Source organism: Carassius carassius, chromosome 27 (genome assembly GCF_963082965.1).
Source record: "Carassius carassius chromosome 27, fCarCar2.1, whole genome shotgun sequence".
Lineage (NCBI taxonomy): Eukaryota > Metazoa > Chordata > Actinopteri > Cypriniformes > Cyprinidae > Carassius > Carassius carassius.
Genome location: NC_081781.1, coordinates 11880002 through 11901240, shown reverse-complemented (window position 1 = coordinate 11901240; position 21239 = coordinate 11880002). Strand labels below are relative to the sequence as shown.

At 38.8% G+C, this 21239-nt stretch overlaps 1 protein-coding gene across 1 annotated transcript in view; it reads left to right on the top strand.

Annotated features, from left to right (window-relative positions):
• mboat2b (membrane bound O-acyltransferase domain containing 2b) overlaps positions 1-20830 on the top strand; it is a 31070-nt gene extending 10240 nt beyond the window's left edge. Inside the window, exons 2-13 of the mRNA XM_059512696.1 lie at positions 7577-7722; positions 9008-9085; positions 12455-12550; positions 12640-12695; positions 16057-16111; positions 16363-16546; positions 16761-16953; positions 17903-18006; positions 18091-18155; positions 18989-19121; positions 19314-19465; positions 19562-20830. Of these exons, the coding sequence (XP_059368679.1) occupies positions 7577-7722; positions 9008-9085; positions 12455-12550; positions 12640-12695; positions 16057-16111; positions 16363-16546; positions 16761-16953; positions 17903-18006; positions 18091-18155; positions 18989-19121; positions 19314-19465; positions 19562-19718 (1419 nt within the window). The 3' untranslated portion in view covers positions 19719-20830. The remainder of the gene's footprint in view (positions 1-7576; positions 7723-9007; positions 9086-12454; positions 12551-12639; positions 12696-16056; positions 16112-16362; positions 16547-16760; positions 16954-17902; positions 18007-18090; positions 18156-18988; positions 19122-19313; positions 19466-19561) is intronic.
• The last annotated feature ends 409 nt before the right edge of the window (positions 20831-21239 follow it).

Below are 21239 nucleotides of genomic sequence, written 5' to 3'. Positions count from 1 at the left end.
AGTGCTCTATCATGTGATCTTCTATTGGCTTTATCATCTTCAGCCATCCAAAAATCAATGTCGGTCGACCTAAAAACATTCAAGATATGTTTAGAAACCAATAATAAACCAATTAATAAATGTATTTATTTATTTAGTTTTAAGGGAATTTTTGTTCACTTTTGTCATTTTAAATTTTGTGTGTGTTGGGTTGCTTAGTGATGTTGAAAATCTGGGTTTTGAAGTTAAACCAGATGAATGTGATCAACACAGTACTAAGAGGGAAAATATTCCTGCTCTATATCACTTTATATCCCATGCAGAATAAAATTTACAATTTGATTTCAGTTGCATCTCACTGCAAGAAATATGAAAAAGGTTACTTTGCTTTGATCTCCATAGAAGTGCTCGGAGTGGAGAGCAAATCAATCAGGCCAAGCATGTGTCCAGTGACAACTCAAAAGACTGATGACTGCAGAGGGCAGCTTTCATTCTGCACCTCAGTGTCCTCTTTTATTTTCAGGAGGACCGTGTCTTAGCGACAGGCTTCTCAAGGATTGCCACAAAAAGCTGATGCACTTCAAGCTAAAGTGAGTCATCTTTGCGCCTCTAGCGATACCAAAGGGAAATGCAAAAATAGTGATGGTTCTTTAACAGGTTTCCCAAATACTTTCCCTTTTGCTTATTGGTAGGCCAATCAGATAGTCTCTTTTAAACTAAATTGCTATAATCGAAGCAATAATTCTCCATTATTATAATTATTATAATTATTTTTGCTCATCATACAGGCCATTTAACATATAGAACACCATAAATATGCCATAGTATGCAAAGCTCATCTGAATGTAGCAGTTTTTACTGAACGATATGAAATGTGAAGGTTTTTAAATGTAGTGCTTTTAAATGTATGTGGAACCCACATATACAGCTTATATGTTCACTATAACGAGTGCAGAAATTGTATTTGTTGTTTGTTGTTTTACACATTAACATTTGTTGTGCTTTGTTTTGCTTTTTGATTTTTTGTAACCGTATTCGTGAGTCAGCATGAAATATATATTTTGACCCTATAGTTACAAAAGGACATCACTCAAGACTTTATCAGTGCACATTTTTCCCAGTTTTTCTCTTTTGTCAAGAAAACTCTCCCTCTGAAACTTTACATTTTTGCTAAAATCGCCAAGTACTTTTGAAATCCCCTGTTCTTTTATTCATTCTCTGTTCAGTCTCAAGTTCATTTGTTCTGACAATTGGCACATTTAGTATCTCAGCGGTGACATTCACCACCTGATGAAGTGTAGAGGCCTTTCGCTTTCCCTGCATCAGCTGACTTTGATGAATCTCCAGGATATTTGTAGCCAAGCCCAAGCACGGTCCTCTGCCTCTGAGTCACACATACAGAAAGAAATCAGATTCATCTGCTGCTTATCAGAATTTGTAGGTTTGGCAGATTCTCGGATGTAGTTAGATATCTCCAACAGGGTGCAGACAGCTTTAGCCTGTGCTCTGAGATGATGGACCTCTGCTCAGGTGACACTGGAGATCAGGCACCAGGTAACCTGGACATAAAGGAGACTAGGAATGTAATGAGACACATTAAGGATCATTAATTAAAGAAGATAGAGAGAGAGAGAGAGAGAGAGAGAGACGGAATAAAGGAGAGGTCCAACTTTTCTGGCTAGCTTGCTTCATAGGAACAGTAACACGTCAGCATGGAGCAGTGCAGACGTGCTGAGTTATTGATGAAGGTGAGCAGGTTCAAGGCTGTTATTTGAGTTCCTCATGTCAGTTGGGTATTGGATAATATGCTTTAGGCATCCGCTGTACTTTGACAATACGTTATGGGACATGAGACCGTTAGTGACACTCACGTGGTGTTAGCATACTTTATCACTGATGAAGTGAATTAAATGCAATATTTGTCATATACACAGCCGTTTAAGAAACATTTCCATGAGAAACATAAACACTTTTTATATAATACAGTGCCATCTATTCAAGAATAAAGTTCAAAATAATCATATTAACTATTTGAATACTAATAAAGTGGTAGTATATATGCTTTTATAAGTGTTGTATGATAAACGTGACTCAATACAACATTGCTACTACAATACAAAAATGCTTTTACCATTCTAAAAACACAGATTTGTTGCCATTATTGGAACTGAAAAGGTTTGTCTAACCCGAAACACACGTGATCATTGTCAAGCGGTGAATCTGGCCAATCGTGAAGCAGCTGTGTGGTCATCAGCGCTCCTGCAGTCGCTCTAGAGAAACTGCGGCAGCTGAGTCAGCCGGCTGCTCTCAAAACACTCTCGTGGTACTTTGATACCACACGTGATAGTCATGTGGCGCCTGCGCTGTCTCAAGTCAGGCAAAATTTCTAACTGGCATGCACTGCTTCAAGTCAGATTGCGATCGGGTTGCGCAGTGCTGCGTGAAGTCGAACGCACCTATTGACTACTGCTCTCTCTACTGGTGTGATATCGGTTATCATATGATATAAATATGAGACAAAAACGCATACAGGGGCATTTATTTAGATTTTTTCCCAGTGTCTTGAATTTTTGGGCATAATTGAGTTGTATCCCTGCATCATATTTGTCTATAGTCAGCTGTATGAAATGTAAGATGACGTACAGGTCTGGGAGTGGGGCCAGTGGGTTAACTGTGCTCAAATATTTGAATCGTGTTATATTTCATAATTAATTATTTAAGTTAACATGTTAAACTGACAGCGTTAATACACACACACTGTAATGAATTACAACCTTTGTAATCTTCGGCAAGAAGGAGGCGGGAACCGGCAGACAATCAACATGAAACTTTAATAACAAAATAAACACAAAACAGCGCACCAGCCCCTCACGGACGACTGGTGCGCGCAAATAAAAACCAAAACACAACTAAAAGCCCAGGCCTGGTCCTCTCTCGTCCTTCACTGTCGTCGCTCCAGTTTTATATCCTTCCATCTCCTCTCTGGGACTCAAGACCGGTGGTGGGTCGCAGGTGTAGCGGATTTCCCAAACACTCCACCGGCCTCACTCGTGTTCCCACATCCCTTGGCCCCGCCCCACTCGTCACATACCCCCATCGCCCCTCGCAGGCCGGGGGGTACCCTCGAGACTGCGCTCTACTCCCCCCCCCCCCTCCCTCCGGGGGGGAATGCTCACGGGGACCTGCGGGAACCTGGGGGTAGGACAGACGAGGCGAGAGAAACGGAGATGGAAGGAGGAGCGACAGAGATGAGAGAGGGGAGAGAGGAAAAAAAAAAAATTCTGGTTCCCAGACGCACTGCTGCTCGGCCCTCCACCGGCTGGGTGATCTCCTCCGCGGTGCCTGGCGGTGGCACTGGATGGCCCTCGGCGGACGGCACGACACTCCTCCGCCGCCCGGTGGACGGCGATGGCTCCTCCGGTTTTGGGCAACCGGCAGGAGTCCCCCGTTGCCTGCTCCTCCGGATACCTTCACGGAGGCAGCAGGCTCCGGCCCTCTGGCGAACAGCGCCGACTCCTCCACTCCCTGACGGACAGCAGCCGCCCCTCCATATCGTGGGCGGTCGGCAGCGAGCTCGCCCGTCCCCGGCAACTCGCTCCAGTCCACCGCCTCGAGCGTCCATGGCGGCATCCCTCCTCGCCTGCTCGATGGCACCGCGGATTCACCACAGCGGCGAGGGATCTTCAGCAGCGCGTCCCTCCTTCTCCCAGGTTTCGGCACCACTGTAATGAATTACAACCTTTGTAATCTTCGGCAAGAAGGAGGCGGGAACCGGCGGACAATCAACATGAAACTTTAATAACAAAATAAACACAAAACAGCGAACCAGCCCCTGGTGCGCGCAAATAAAAACCAAAACACAACTAAAAGCCCAGGCCTGGTCCTCTCTCGTCCTTCACTGTCGTCGCTCCAGTTTTATATCCTTCCATCTCCTCTGTTGGACTCAAGACCGGTGGTGGGTCGCAGGTGTAGCGGATTTCCCAATCACTCCACCGGCCTCACTCGTGTTCCCACATCCCTCGGCCCCGCCCCACTCGTCACACACACACACACACACACACAATTTCTTCTTCTTATGCGAAATCACAAAGGAGTTTCCTTGAATTCCCTTATGTTATAGCACAGAAAATTACTACTTAGCTTTTATGATTATATTAAATCACCCGAATGTAAGTTTAATAGTTTCACTAGAAGTCCTTCTTATCAAGACCTTTTTGAAAAATGATAAAGTAGTAAATACACAGAAATGGGCTCATTTTGTTGTGTCAGAAGGTCAAAAGTTTACCAGCATCTGCATTGCTAAACAAGAACATTATTTTGTGTATTTGGTGTAATGAAATGTTTATGCTTTTTACGGTTTAAAAAACACATTATTTTCCACATGCTGTACATTATTGTTTCTCCCCTATGCCCTGCCTTTCTTTCTTCGATTTTTACAAAGCTCATCGTTCTGAAAAGCGAGGTGTGCGCTGATTCGCCAGCTATCCAGTGCAATGTAATTGGCTGAATGCCTAAAGCTTTGATGGAAATGTTACCCCCTTTACCATATTGTGATGCCATGGCCTGGTGCGACGAGAAATAAAAACAACAATACATTGCGCCGCGTTAACATAAAACCATGTCTGCAATTGTGATCAGAGAAATGACAGTATTTTCGCTTTCGCAATAAAACACAGTGTCTCCACAACATGGCGGCGGTGGCAGCAACAATACTACAGCAAGAATCAAAGTATGCCTACTTTCTTTGCGTGAACATTTGGGTGGTTTTATGCAAATCTTCCCACACAGTGATGTAGATATGTGGGGTCATGGTTAAACGAAGCATTTTAGGAGGGCGTGGATGAGTCTTTTAATTTTCATGAAGAATATTTCTTTGGGTTTGAGACTTTAGTCTTTGCAAACTTTAGCATATTATCTATTCACGAACAGCTTGTAACACTCCAAAGAGAAAGGAAAACTTGAAATCGCATCAAATGACCCCTTTAAGGCAGAGCTTGTGAATGAGCCTTTTTAACGTTCTTCTGCAAAAATGTTTGCTCAAGCTCCTCTTTCCTCTTCTCTCTCCTTGACTGCCCTTAACATTGAGCACTTACGAGAGCATGCTTTATAATCTGTATTGATTATATTGAGTTGGTGTTCTCTTTCATGGCACCTTTTCTCTGAATCTCTGAAAGTCTGAATCTAAGCAGTATGTGCTCTCTGTTTACTGGGGACTGAGAATCAGAAAGCAGTCTGCCACTGCAAAGTAAAATTAATTTGCTCTTTCTTTTGCAGACACAAATGGCCCTTTTCCACTGCATGCTATGGCATAGTACGGTTCGGTTTGGTACTAAACTGCAGTGGAAGCGCAAACTGAGTCGAGCCGTGCCGTACATTACTGAACCTTACCGACTCGTACCACGCAGGGGAAAAGCACCATAACTATAAGTTTATTAATTTGTAGTATGATTTGTTTTATCACAATTAGGTTGGAACAGTTCCAGAAACTTTACAAAAATCCCTGGAATATTCCAAATAATCCTGGGGAGTTTCCAACATTTCTGGGAAGTTTCCAAAATTTCTGGAATATTTCCAAAATTTACTGGAAACTTTCCATCTTTTTGCATCCCTAATCACAATGCAGCTAAAATGCTTTTTTTGTGACTTGTGGCTTTGTGTTGAAATGTTTGACACTGTGGCTATAGCTCAAGAATTTTATGTTGCTGGTTGGGCCACCATGAACGTGGTGCTGGTGTCAAATATTTATAATTTATTTAATTTTGTGGCGATATTACAAGGCCATTTCTTTATTTATGGCACATTTATGACTGTTTTTGACCTTTTAACTGTGTGATTTCCTATAACTTATTAATAACTAACTGGCTTATTTAGTGTTTTGTATTTGCTTGCTGCAAGTGTGACAGATGGACAGATAAAACTGAGTGAGAGAGCAACAGGAAGTCTGCAAAGAAGTTATAGAAGCTGGCAAACGAGCCCCTGTCAAAACCGACTGATAATCCTTCATCTGTCAAGGATTATTTTATGTTGTGTCTGAGACATTATGTAAGCCTTCATAATTATAACTAACTCAATTTCTTACCAGCATTATTCAGTCTCCGCATCAAACAGTGTGCTTGGCATTCATGAGCATACAGCATTGCTAGTGCTACATACAAGTTAAAGCATGCAGCTAAGAAACTCCCATAAACCTCTTGGCCTGGTCTGCAGATCACACTTGACAGATGTACTGGATATTGCAAAAACAAGTGGTGTCTTTGTTGTGGTGGATTTATTAAGTGCTATTCTACAGGTGTTGAACGCAGATGTTGTTGAGGTCGGAGGGCAAAAATAGATTTTATTGTGTGGTGTGTGAATTCTGTCTTTGTTTGTAGTTAACAAAAAACTAAACTAAACTTAATACAAATCTCGAAGTATCTAAAATTGAGTTTAGTTTTGGGTTTTATGTTTAAATATTTTAATATTTAATAATATTATTATAATGCTTTGAATGTAATGTTTTTAAAGGCAATTCTTTTAGTGACAATGAGAGTATATGTATAAAGCATAGGAATAAAGCTCTTTACAGATGTAAAAATGTTTGAATTTGGTTGAAGATATATATCTGTCTTCAGATGATTTGAAGTAGAAACTTCACAGTTTCCACTCAAGAAACAACTCCCAGTCTCATGCTGTGGATGTCTTTGGCTTTCATGAGAAGCATGTCAGTGTAAAACGCGAGGCATTGTCTTTAAAATAGGTCACAAGGCTTGCAGGGCCCTGAAATACTGCAGAAACCTCACTGAGTCCTGCCAACCTTCTGACGTTCTCCTGGAACAATGTTGAATCGTTGTTCTCTCACCCTGTTAGTTGTGGTTTGTTTATTTTTTCTTCTAAATTCCATTGTCTTTAATAATAATCTTCACACCTGGGGCGAGTGACATGTTTCCAGTGTCAAATACTGTAGTTTTTCTATGCACACTGAATATCAGAATATATTATATGTACAGATATGTGTAGCAGTATTTGGGCCAATGGGGTTTCAGTGTGGGCGGGGCTACCAAATGCAAACCAAATGACAACAGAATAATGCTTGATGCTTTTCACTTTATTGTGTTGTGCTTGGGATGGGCATTTTATGAAATTTTCTAGTTGATTTTGGTAAGACATAAAAATTTGTAACTAATTACTTTAAAATGATAAGGCATAGTTCACCCAAAAATGGAAACTTGCTGAAAATGTACTCCCTCTCAGGCCATAAAAGATGTAGATGAGTTTGTTTCTTCACCAGGTATCCCACAATTGGAGAAATTTTGCATTATATCATTTACTCACCAATGGATCCTCTGCAGTGAATGGGTGCCGTCAGAATAAGAGTTAATAAAAACATCAAAACAGCTCCAGTCCATAAATTAACATCTTGTGAAGTGAAAAGCTGCCTGTTTACAGCATTTTTACATGTAAAATGCATTTAAATAAATACATGTTTATTAAAATAGCTCTGCCTCAGAAGTGACAAACGTATCTGAAAAGTTATACATCTCATTTAAGTATCAGCCTTTTGGCCGTAATGGTTCAGTTGATGATCAGTTGTGTTTTTTGTTGGTTTCTTTGTTTTTAGGTGAACTTTGTAGTATGTCAGCTCTGTGCCCTGCTCACAGCCGTGTGGTTCAGGCTCTATCTGCACCCCAGCAAAACCAGTCCTTTTGTGCGGCATGTGGTGGCCACACTGCTGGGCATCTACTTTGCCCTCTTCTGCTTTGGCTGGTGAGTATGTGCCTGCTGTCCATACTGACACATCCCTCTCTGTGTGTCCGCATTGAAACTGAAACCAGTTTTTGCTTGTACTCCCTGCTGCTGGACTGCAGGATTTGTGCTGGTCTGACATTCCAGAAAGATACAACAGACGCCAATCAATAGAAAATGTAGCAGTGTGTGAAACGAGAGAGATTTGATACGGAATAAACAAACGGTTTGTAGGACAATAAAAAGAGCTGAAGCTGACGTTTGTTGTACACTGTCAAGTATCCAATGATGTGGTATGTTTCAGTTGTAAATACACCTGTTTGACTCTCTCAGCTCAGTGCAACAGCAAGTCATCTGTGAGATGAGAGACAACATTACAACTTTTGATTCAAACTAAAACAGGATTTGGAAAACAGAAATGCGAGTTTTCATGGTTACAATGAATTTTGTTGAGTGGTGGGTCCCATTTTTGGATTGTGACACTTTTTAAAAGAAGGTTTAAAGGTTATGCACATACAATGCTCTGGGTGTGTGTTCACAGTTTGTGTGTGTGTTCACTACTGTGTATGTGCACTTGGAAGGCGTAAATGCACAGCACAAATTCCAAGTATGGGAGACCATACTTGGCCACACGTCAGTTTACTTCACTTCACTTATATAATGCTGCACTTTTTTCCCCACAATATTGCATATTCAGAAAATATTATTGTCGATACTAACATAGTTTAAGAAACATTAGTGTGTGTTTTGACTCAGCTCACACAAGCTTGTATTGATGTGTCAGCGGAGACTAAAATCCGGAACTCATTAACATCTCATTTAATAAGACAAACAGATCAATAGGCCACACTCATGATAATAAAGGATAGATAAACGTCTGGCTGCTCTTTAGTATCATCTTTTCAAACCATTATTAAATTCTTAAAGTGTGTCTTACAGATAAGCTTCTATATACGTTTCTTTTCTTTACATAAACGGAGTTTCATTTGTTGAGTCTGGGTTTAAATTTTACAATTTTAGCAGGTATTCGCGCTAGCAGCTAAAGGTATCTTGGTTCTTTAGCTTAGATTACACTAAAAACTGTTTTTATGCTGATCCAGATAATGTGTATTTACATCTAGCCTTCACCTCTATCAGAAAGTCTATAGGCTGTTCTGCAAGGTGGAAATCTGTTCCTACAACTGCCATATTAAGAGTTAAGAGTCCTGCCTTTCATTTTTCAATGAGTAGTTATATACTGTAAGTATCATTTGAAAGCAAAAATGTGCTGTATTATAGAAACAACATTTTTCTCTCTCTTCTTCAGGTATGCTCTTCATTTCTTGCTCCAGAGTGGCATTACTTATGGAATAATGATTCTGACTGGAGTTGAGCACATGCACAAGTGAGTTCATAATTTCATAACTATAACAACATGGAAAAGTACTCAAAAGTGCTTTAAAGTTGTTGTTGCATTAAAGGCAACATTAAAGTGACTCCATTTACTACTGAAAAAGCCCATGAAATAGCTGGACAAATACAGCATTTCTTGTGTTGACTCTACAAAAATGGCCTCAAAGCTAAATCTACTGTTTCACTAGGAAATACATAACAACAGAGGAGTAAATCTGGTTGTGAACACCAATACATTACTTTGAATTCAGTTGAACCCAGACGTGAGTGAAAACTTTATGGCCCCCTTTTCATTTGTAAGGTGAACTGAGGTCCATGCTGATAGAAGCCGTCCCCTCTCTTACAGACCATCTCTTCTGATGAAAGAGTTGAAAACTGACCCAGAGATAATTATAATGAGAAAGAGATCATTATCTTCACCCGCTGGCCATCAGTCACTGTCCTCCTCACGGGTGTAATAAAATCTTCCATTATTTCCCCTCTGCTGTCTACTGCCAGCTGCCAGAAACTTTTTACTAGATGGAAAATATAAAACTGCCTCAATATCAGTCTTCTGCCAAATGGTCCTTTAGGGACATTTTGTTTCAAATGAGGAGATATTACTGTCTTAGGATGATTCAGGGGTAGTTGTTGGGGTAAACAATTCTTCCTCCTTCTTTTTCTGTCTTCTATTGGTGGGTTGTGTAGAAAGGCTATTGACGTTACTGGTTGTGTCATTTTGGGAAACATACTGTGGTTGAGACCATTCTATTTTTGGCATTCTGCTAAACACACTCACATTGTTGAAAGGTAAGCACACACACACACACACACACCTCGTCTGTCTTCGTTCTCACACCTGCAGTATCTAGGGACCTGAGCTGAATGTGTCGAGTGTGTGTACAACCCGAATTCTGGAAAAGTTTGGACGTTTTTTAAATTTTAATAAAATGAAAACTAAAAGACTTTCAAATCACATGAGCCAATATTTTATTCACAATAGAACATAGCAAATGTTTAAACTGAGAAAGTTTACAATTTTATGCACAAAATGAGCTCATTTCAATTTTGATTTCTGCTACAGGTCTCAAAATAGTTGGGACGGGGCATGTTTACCATGGTGTAGCATCTCCTTTTCTTTTCAAAACAGTTTGAAGACGTCTGGGCATTGAGGCTATGAGTTGCTGGAGTTTTGCTGTTGGAATTTGGTCCCATTCTTGCCTTATATAGATTTCCAGCTGCTGAAGAGTTCGTGGTCGTCTTTGACGTATTTTTCGTTTAATGATGCGCCAAATGTTCTCTATAGGTGAAAGATCTGGACTGCAGGCAGGCCAGGTTAGCACCCGGACTCTTCTACGACGAAGCCATGCTGTTGTTATAGCTGCAGTATGTGGTTTTGCATTGTCCTGCTGAAATAAACAAGGCCTTCCCTGAAATAGACGTTGTTTGGAGGGAAGCATATGTTGCTCTAAAACCTTTATATACCTTTCAGCATTCACAGAGCCTTCCAAAACATGCAAGCTGCCCATATCGTATGCACTTATGCACCCCCATACCATCAGAGATGCTGGCTTTTGAACTGAACGCTGATAACATGCTGGAAGGTCTCTCTCCTCTTTAGCCCGGAGGACACGGCGTCCGTGATTTCCAACAAGAATGTCAAATTTGGACTCGTCTGACCATAAAACACTATTCCACTTTGAAATAGTCCATTTTAAATGAGCCTTGGCCCACAGGACACGACGGCGCTTCTGGACCATGTTCACATATGGCTTCCTTTTTGCATGATAGAGCTTTAGTTGGCATGTGCTGATGGCATGGCGGATTGTGTTTACCGACAGTGGTTTCTGAAAGTATTCCTGGGCCCATTTAGTAATGTCATTGACACAATCATGCCGATGAGTGATGCAGTGTCGTCTGAGAGCCCGAAGACCACGGGCATCAAATAAAGGTCTCCGGCCTTGTCCCTTACGCACAGAGATTTCTCCAGTTTCTCTGAATCTTTTGATGATGTTATGCACTGTAGATGACGAGATTTGCAAAGCCTTTGCAATTTGACGTTGAGGAACATTGTTTTTAAAGTTTTCCACAATTTTTTTACGCAGTCTTTCACAGATTGGAGAGCCTCTGCCCATCTTTACTTCTGAGAGACTCTGCTTCTCTAAGACAAAGCTTTTATAGCTAATCATGTTACAGACCTGATATCAATTAACTTAATTAATCACTAGATGTTCTCCCAGCTGAATCTTTTCAAAACTGCTTGCTTTTTTAGCCATTTGTTGCCCCCGTGCCAACTTTTTTGAGACCTGTAGCAGGCATTAAATTTTAAATGAGCTAATTAAGTGGATAAAAGTGTAAAATTTCTCAGTTTAAACATTTGCTACGTTATCTATGTTCTATTGTGAATAAAATATTGCCTCATGTGATTTGAAATTCCTTTAGTTTTCATTTTATTAAAATTTAAAAAACGTCCCAACTTTTCCGGAATTCGGGTTGTATGAGAAATAATGAGAATGACTGGGAGCTTCTGCTTTTTCTGTGATATTAAAGGATCTTGCATGGACTAATGACCTTCTGTTGTCATGTGAGGTGAACAGAACACAACAGAAGATGTGTAAACTCTCAGTCAGTACGTTTGCATGCACAGCAAAAAAATAAAAAATTGTTTTTATGCACTGTGTTAGCATCTTTTCCACTATGCTTTTTTTCACCATCTTAGACATAACTCAGTGGAATGTACAGTTAAGCTTATATATATCTAGTTAACTTAATGCTAAATCTACCAAACAAAACCAGTAACCTGGCATAAAGCATGATCAGAGGACACAGAAGAGTTTTGTGAAGGTTTATGATAGTGACAGGTAGACTTGTGCTGGTATTCGGTAATGCGATATATTACGGTAATGAATATGCGCGATAATGTTATCGTGGGCACTTATAAATACCGCAAATAATTATATGTTACAAATTATTCAGAATTTGAAATGCATTTTAAGAAAACTATTCCAATCAACTAGTCAAAATGCACAACACACACACACACACACACACACACACACACACACACACACACACACACACACACACACAGTGTCTGCTGTTCAGCCTCTGCAGATCAAAAGCCCTCATCACCACTGAAAGTTCATTTCTAGAAACATCTTTGAGCTCTTTGTTAGCGTACTTTAAAAATGATGTTTGTGCTTGTTTCTTGGTTTTAATGGATCATAAAATTCTCTGTATGCCATCCTCCAGGCCCTCATGATATCAAAGTACTTGTAAAACAACAATTTATGTGTAACATCTGAAGAAAAATGGTCATAAGTACATTAATGCATCAGAAATGGCTTGCAATCTAAAACCTGCTGTTTGGTTCACATTGCAGATACTGTTTGGTAGTCGCTCTGGGTTATTTAAGTTTCTGCCAAATTACCCGGGTTTACGTCTTTGATTACGGAATGTACTCTGCAGATTTCACGGGGTAAGACTTCGCCTTTCTGTGAGAAGTTTCTGAGCTTCGTTGTCCTTATTTTCTATTAAAATGTCTCTTTTTCCTTTTCTCTCTGACAGGCCGATGATGGTCATCACACAGAAGATAACCAGTGTGGCCTTTGAGATCCATGATGGTGAGTGAATGTGTGTGTGTTTGGTTAAAGTTGAGAATACACACTGGAATGATGCATCGGGATTCAGTTCTGGATGCTGTTCCAGGCGACTGCAGTTGTGATTGTCAAATGTGCTGCCAAAGGGCCTGAGAAACTAATTAAAGAAATGGAAGGCAGCGGGATGAAATGAAGGCAAATGAAAACAAACCTCCCTCCTTCTCTTCACCACTCTATTGTTCCACAGGGTGACAGATTACCCTTATGATGTGTGCTCCCCACACCGCACTTCTTAATATTACCGTTATCACAAATGCATTTCTTTGTCCTCTGCTGAGTTCAGCTGCTGGCCTGCAAACCTTTGTTATGGAGATTCTACTAAACAGAGTGGATTCCCTTAAGATGTATTCTCCTCACTGAATGTCTACTGGTAGATTAAGTCTGGATGATATAACGATTTACAGGTTTAGTTTTTTTTTTTTTTTTTTTTTACAGTAACATTTTTGTAAAATTTTTGTTGCAAGTTTAACATTCATTTTAACAAAGCAGTGTAGTTTTATTGCTGTCTAGTGGTAATTTAATTTAGACATCATGCCATTGTAGATATATCCATGTGAGGGATGCAAAAATGCAAAGTCAGGGCTAGCAGAATTTGTTATAAATAGGTGTAACAATAATGTTGAACAAATGTACTAGCTATCAGTTTTTAGTCCCATTTTTTTATTTTATTTTAATATTAGTTTTATGGTTTTTAGTCTTTTTTTTGTAGTTTATATTACATAACATGATGCTTTTTTGCACTGATGTCGGACATATTATTCATTTGTTATGAATAATTGTATCTTTTAGTCTTCATAGTCAAGCTAAATATAGAACATAATCAAATGAGATGAAGAATATTTAGAAATGGGCATTACCATGTGGTTATATGAAGCAATTTTCATTGATTTCCAGTACAGATTTTGTGATTATATTCTGTTACTGTGATATAAAATTACTTGTTTTGTAACATAAATTGTATGTAAGCCTATAAAGTGGTTTCACTCGCCTGATGTCCTGAATAACCTGTCATTGATATTCCCTATGGTCTTTAGGACACTAATAGGACAAAATCCCCTATAGAAGTCCTTGCTGACCCCTTCACTAGCTCTGGGACATGTTGATGCTTACTGTGGGTGAAGCTCTGTCTCTGCACTGCTGCTGCTCACAGAGTTGGGCATAAACCGTAATGAAAACATTTTAAGTGGCTCGTCTTGTTATATGCACAAGGGTGGCAATAAAACAACGAAATTATTCAAGCCACTTACCCTGGGTCACCCTGCCTTGTCTTATCGTGCAGGAAGACAAACAACTGAGGCTGAGGAGACTCATGAGTCGTCCACGTGAAGCCAAGTCAATTTACAGCACATTTCTTCCCTCTCTAATTACTTCTGTAAATCAGAGGGAGGCCAGGGAGTGTTAGACTTTAGGATTTCCCAATAAATTGTATTTAAAGGAATAGTTCACCCCAAAACTTGCCAGTCTGCCATAATCATTCCATCATCCCAAACAGTGTTAATTTCGTCAACAAAGATGAGGACAAAAACTGACGGGCTAAAACTAATATGTGATGATAAATATTATGACAAAATTTATGCCGCGTCTCAGTCATCTTAAAGGGACAGCATTAATTAAGTACCTATTCGTGTCATTAATGTTAAATGGATACTTCACCCCAAAATTTAATTTTTTTTGCCATTAATCTCTTATTCACATGTCGTTCCTAACCCGTAAAAGCTTAGTTCGTCTTTGGAACACAATTTAAGATATTTTGGATGAAAACCAGGAGGTTACACTGTCAAAATCCAGAAAAGTATGAAAGACGTCGTCAGAATAGTCCATCTGCCATCAGTGGTTCAACTGTAACATTATGAAGCGACGAGAATACTTTTTGTACACATTTTGGAGATTATGAGCTGAACGCAGGCAGCGTACGCTCTTCTGAGTCAGCCGCGCCACAAGGTTGCGCTGTTTTCTTTCAAATCAAATCGTAAATATTCGTAAAAAACGTATCCTTTTGGCTGATGTGGAGAGAAACAGAGGAGAGGAATTGTTGAATTGTTTTTTTCCTGTACGAAAAGTATTCTTCTCACTTCATAATATTACGGTGGAACCACTGATGCCAGATGGACTATTCTGATGACGTCTTTAATACTTTTCTGGACTATGACAGTGTAATTTATTTGGCAGTCTATGGGACAGTAAAAAGCCTCCCAGTTTTCATCCAAAATATTTTAAATTGTGTTCCGAGCTTTTACGGGTTAGGAACGACATGGGGGTATGGTTAATTATAAACTTTTCACTTTGGGGTGGAGTATCCCTTTAACCAACAAAAGATGTTAAATAAATGTACATGTCAAGTAAACCTACCATATCTGAAAAATTAGTTTAATTTGTATATCTTTTGTATTTGTCTTATTATGCTTCTTTTTCAAAAATTATGAATTATATATATTATCTATATTATATATGAACAACTATTATTTTTATAGCTGCTCCCTTTTCACTTCTGTTAAAGGGATAGTTCACCCAAAAATGAAAATTGGGGAAGTCGTGGCGTATTGGGTACGACTGAGGTGCCCTTGAGCAAGGCATCGAACCCCCAACTGCTCCCCGGGTGCCGCAGCATAAATGGCTGCCCACTTCCCCGGGTGTGTGCTCACAGTGTGTGTGTGTGCCCACTGCTCTTTGTGTGTGCACTTTGGATGGGTTAAATGCAGAGCACGAATTCTGAGTATGGGTCACCATACTTGGCTGTATGTCACGTCACTGTCACTTTTGTCATAATTTATTCAAATTTTTACAAATTCAATCCTTGATTCAAATTTCTCATAAGCTTAATTGATTTGGTCTAAAAAGGGAGGAATTAATGACAATTTTTTTTGTTTGAAAACTACATCAGTAGCAGTAAAATAAAGTAGTAAAATAGCTACCAAAATAAATGCTGGTAACTGTAGATTGACTGAAATAATGGCTAAAAGTAATGACTAAAAGTTGACAAAAATTCTATGACTTTTTAGTCGACTAAAACTATAAAAGACTCAAATGACTAAAATGTGAGTCTGTTAAGTCTATTAAGCATTTTCGTCTCAAGTTAAAAACTAAGACTAAATCAAAAATGTCTGTCATAATTAACACTGATCCCAAACCCGGATGACTCGTTTCTTATGTGGAAAAAAGAAAAAAGGAGATATTTTGAATAATATACTGGTCCATCATTTCCATGCATTTACCTTGAATGTGGGCTGAAGCTTTATCTACTATCTATATCGATTATCTGGGATGTTTATTATGGATTGATTGTGTTGGTATTGATATTTTTTTTTTTGTTTGTGTGTGTTTACAGGAATGGCAAGGAAAGAAGATCAACTAAACCAAAGTCAAAAACTGTTGGCCATAAGGTATGTAGACTAAAAAGACTGTTACTATTAAAATGTTGACAGTACAAAGACAAAATTAAATGAAGGAATGTAGTTTTTGATTGTGTGTGTGTGTGTGTGTGTGTGTGTGTGTAATTGTGGTCTTAAAAACTAGTTGCATTGCCCTTTATATTTTAAACTGCTATCTCAAGTCTCTTTTCTAGACGTGATGTTACATTTGTTCTAATGCAACTTTAAAATCTACTTTTCCTCTGTATTTGTGTTTTATTCAGACGAATGCCCAGTTTATTGGAGTACTTCAGTTACAATTGTAATTTCATGGGGATTTTGGCTGGTCCCACCTGCTCTTATAACGATTACATAGCCTTCATTGAGGGCACCCCCTATCGCCACAGAGACCTTGAGACCAAAGGAAAAGTCAATGGGAAGAGCAGACTGAACGACCCTTCACCAAATGTGTGTTTTAAGTTGTTTCACATTACACACCAATTCATGTCACAAGTAGCTTAAATGTTTACCCTTAGAAGTTTGAGGTAAGATATTATGCATTTGTTTTATCAAAAATACAGTAAAAACTGCTCTCGCAATGCATCAAAAAAATTTTTTTTTTGTTTTCCGAAGATGAACGAAGGTCGTTCATATAGGTTTGTGCATTTCTGTTTCTCAACAGACAGAGGTCATCCGGAAACTGGCCACCTGCTTGATCTCTCTGCTGGTCTTTCTCTCCGTCTGCAAAGTCTGTCCTGTGGAGCGTAACGTTGATGATGATTTTATTGCCACCACGCCCTTCTATGCTCAGGTGGTCTACCTGTATTTGTCCATGCTGACCACCCGGCCTAAATACTACTTTGTTTGGACTCTTGGTGCGTGGACTTTCTGCCTCTCCTTCTCTTCCCATCTGGCTAGATTTCTCTCTCCTTTTCTGTTTTGATCTTTACTGAAAGATATTGGTTTGTTTCATCTTCTTTTTGTTTATGTTCCATTGATGGATATCATGTTTTTCACAGGGGCATCATACACTTATTTTTCTGAGGGGGAATAAGACATGATCCATCTGAGGAAGAAAAAGACTTGATACTAGCCTGATAAATGTATGAATATGTGTATATTTATAAAATCTCAGGCTAGTCAAGAGTTTTTGTAGATTGATCATGTTTTATTCCCCATGCCATTTTAAACAGGCATGACACTTCTTTTATTAGTCCGTTTTTCTATTTCCAAATCATCCTTTCTCTCCCCCTAATGTGTTATATATGTGTCTGTTGAACCATACTGGAAAGAATAATTCAATCAAGCACGAGCTGTAGTTTGTCTTTCACGTTCCATCATCATCGTTTATGCTGTACCTCGGGCACGATTAATTGCGCATTAGGATGCATCATCCATCGTCTGTTGTGCAGACTGGTTGTGTGACACATTTGAATTAGGATCAACATCTTACACAACACAGCCTAGGTCCAAATGGCTTGTGTTTACTGCCCTCTTCAGATAAAAGATGGAACTAAAACTCATATTTGTCTGCAGATATTCAATTCATGTACCGTAGTAGGTTTTGACATGGTCTAACAAGAAAATTCTACCAATGTTTATTGTATATTTTATTACAGGCTTCTTTGAAATATGAAACATCAAGCATTTTCATAATTCACTGAATTCCTAATTTGGAAATTACATTCTTGCTCCATTCAAACACTTTTACACCTATAAAGGTAGAAAGAAACAAGCTGGTTGCTACAGGATGTATTGTGGGTTTCATAACATTTATTATTTCTGATGTGATTACATTGACACTCTTGCTGTATTTCTAAATAGCTGATGCAATCAATAACGCAGCAGGATTTGGATTTAATGGCTACGACAGTAATGGTTTGCCTCGATGGGATCTCATTTCCAACCTCAGGATCATGAATATAGAGGTCAGTTCAGCCACTGTTACGTTGGTTTTATTCCCCTCTGAGTGAATCAGAAGTGTTATAATCAGTAATCTCTTATATTTTCAGCTTGCCACCAGCTTTAAGGTATTCCTGGATAACTGGAACATTCAAACAGCACATTGGCTTAAAAGGTAAGAACAGGAAGAGCACATTTTGCTTTTGTACACTACCGTTCAAATGTTTGGGGTCTGCAAGATTTTTAATGCTTTTGAAAACAGTCTTTTGTATTTGCCAAGGCTACATTTATTTAATCAAAACTACTGTTAAAACAGTAACATTGGGAGATATCATTACCATTTAAAATAATTTTCAACTTTAACATGTTTAAAAATGTAATTTATTCCTGTGATGGCAAAGTCCAGTCTTCAGTGTCACATGATCCTTCAGTAATCATTCTAATATTCTGATTTTCTTCTCAAGAAACATTTCTTATTATAGTCATGTTGAAATCATTTGTGGTGCCTAATTTTTTTTTCAGGATTCTTTGATGAATAGAGAGTTCAGAACAGCATTTATTTGCTATAGAAATCTTTTTGGTAACATTATAAAGTTTGATCAATTTAATGCTTCCTTGCTGAATAAAATACTAATTGCTTTAAAAATATATTTTTGAATGGTAGTGTAATTACAGTACCTGTCACTGCTTTACCTGACTGAATGAGGAGTATCACAGGTCTCAGTAATCTCTGTGTGAGGTGGCTCCATCTACTGGTGATTTTTCACAATTATCCACTTTAGCTGTAATTAAAGGGATAGTTCACCCAAAAATTACAATTCTGTCATTAATTACTCACCCTTTGGAACAACACGAGGGTGACTATTGACAGAATTTTTATTTTTGGGTGATCTATCCTTTATTCTGAGTGTAAGCATTAGATGAAAAGATGAAGAATAATTTCTTTTCTCATTTTGTTTTTATACTAGCATTATTGTTGTATATTGTTTATTGTGTGTTGTCTTGTAGGGTGTGTTATGAACGTTGTCCCTACAACCCCACTGCTGCAACTTTCCTGCTGTCAGCCATGTGGCACGGGGCTTACCCAGGCTATTACCTCACCTTCCTCACTGGCATCGTCATCACTCTTGCAGCCAGAGCTGTGAGTGACAGCACATTCTACCAAACATAAATTGCACTGCACATAGGGAATATTCCTGTCCCTTTCATGTGATCTTGCCATTTGCTTGGCCATAAAAAAATATCACATCATGAATATCAATGCCTGGAATTCTGAGGGTTGTTAGTTGTTATTCATCCCTTTTTTAATGTCATGTCTTCTATTCTCCTTCAGGTGAGACACAATGTAAGGCCGTACTTCTTGGGGTCTCCAGCTCTCAAGTTTGTGTATGATGTCATCACATGGGCAGCTACACAGATTGCCATTTGTTATACAGTGGTTCCCTTCGTTCTGCTTTCTGTGGGTCCCTCTCTCAAGTTCTACAGGTGGGTTGGACAAACAAAAATAAATACTAAACATGCATAACTTTTTTTTTTTCTTCATTCGTGAGTTGTCATTCTACTGTCTCCATCACTCTGTAGGTCATGGTACTTCTGCATCCACATAGGCTGTATACTGCTGGCCATCGCGTTGCCTGTGAAACCACGCCACCTGCGGCTGAAAGAGCAACAGCCTGCTGTACAGCCAAGTCTGGAGAGCACAGACAGCAACAGCAACCAGAAACAAAAAGCCACATGAGTCCTGGAACACCTTACCAATCTTCTGTACACACACAGACTGGGCATATGTACCTATTCTCCAGCCACACATGAAGAGAGTCAGATAAACTAAAGCTCACCAATAAACCAACCAACCAGCCTCTGGCTGGACTGATAGAGTAAGTCATCCCTTGGCTCAGTATAGTGGTACTGGGATTGGACAGTGATTTGAGATGATGGAATCAAATCTGACTGGTATAAGAGGAGTTTTATTGCCAAGAAAACACTGTTGTTTAAAATTATGTGACCATGCCTTTGTAATTCAAATTGTCACAGCAAGTATTAGTGTCTTAATCTGGTGTTCTTGTATTGGGCTTGTAAATAGGATTTTCTTGCAAGGGACAAGGCCAATACCACTTGCAGAAAGCTGACAATATTAGATTTGAAAGCAAAGATTTTTAATGTGTTAGCGGTAAAAATAAATATTCCTAAACTAAAATCTAAGTAATAATTTTAAATTCTGAAGTAATAAAATGAAAAAATAATGAAGTTATTGGAAAAAAGGAAAGAAGATCAAAGGATGATGTCCAAAAAAATTAAGACAAGTTGTTTTTTGAAGTCACCAAGACTGAATTAAGATTTAATTCCATGGCTTCGCCATTAAAAACTGGGCTCTTGGCCCTTTGTCATGTTATGTTTGTTATGGTCTGTTGTAGCGTCTCGTCCATGTAGTCTTCACATAAAATGCTGAAAGTTACACATAATACATTCCAATCTAAAGACCAGATATTCTTTTCTCATAAACAAAAGTGTTTGTTAGACTAATTCAATCTAAACGTGGAATTTTGGAAAGTAGTGGAATGTAAGAGTAACATCCAGCAAAAAAAATGGATAGTACTGTTAACTGCCTGACTTTTGTGAGTCAGGCAGGTGGTGATCCTGTATGCACAGTAATGCACATTTTGTATGGCCTCAGTAAGCTTCAAGGTTTGACCTACTTAGGGTTGGAAATGAAGCTGATGTTTGTGTTAAAGATTTACAAAATTGTAGAGAATGTCCACTGGACTGGTTTGAAACATTATGTTCTCTGTTTGGGTCTGGAACATTTGTTTTTTGGAATTTATGTGATTAAAAAAGGTCTTTTTATTACTCCATTGTGGTCCATTTGTGTTCTGATAAACCATTTTGTAAAGGTAATGTGCATGTTACAGTTGCACATTCAGTAGTGAAATGTTTGAAACACATTGGTAATTTACCCTTCCGTTTTCTCAAATGCCTCATCCTGGATGAACATCTGCCCTTTACTCTAAACATAAACTGTGCACTTTGTTCTACTACACATAACAAATAGTTACTTGATTGTGCTAACATATTCGAGGCATTTTACTTCCACTACCTGCACATTTATGTCCAAACAGCCCTTCTTTTTCTTTCTTTCTTTCTTTCTTTCTTTCTTTCTTTCTTTCTTTCTTTCTTTCTTTCTTTCTTTCTTTCTTTCTTTCCTAAATTTAATTAAACATTACAGAACCAGAATTGCATTTAGATAAAAACATTTTTTAGA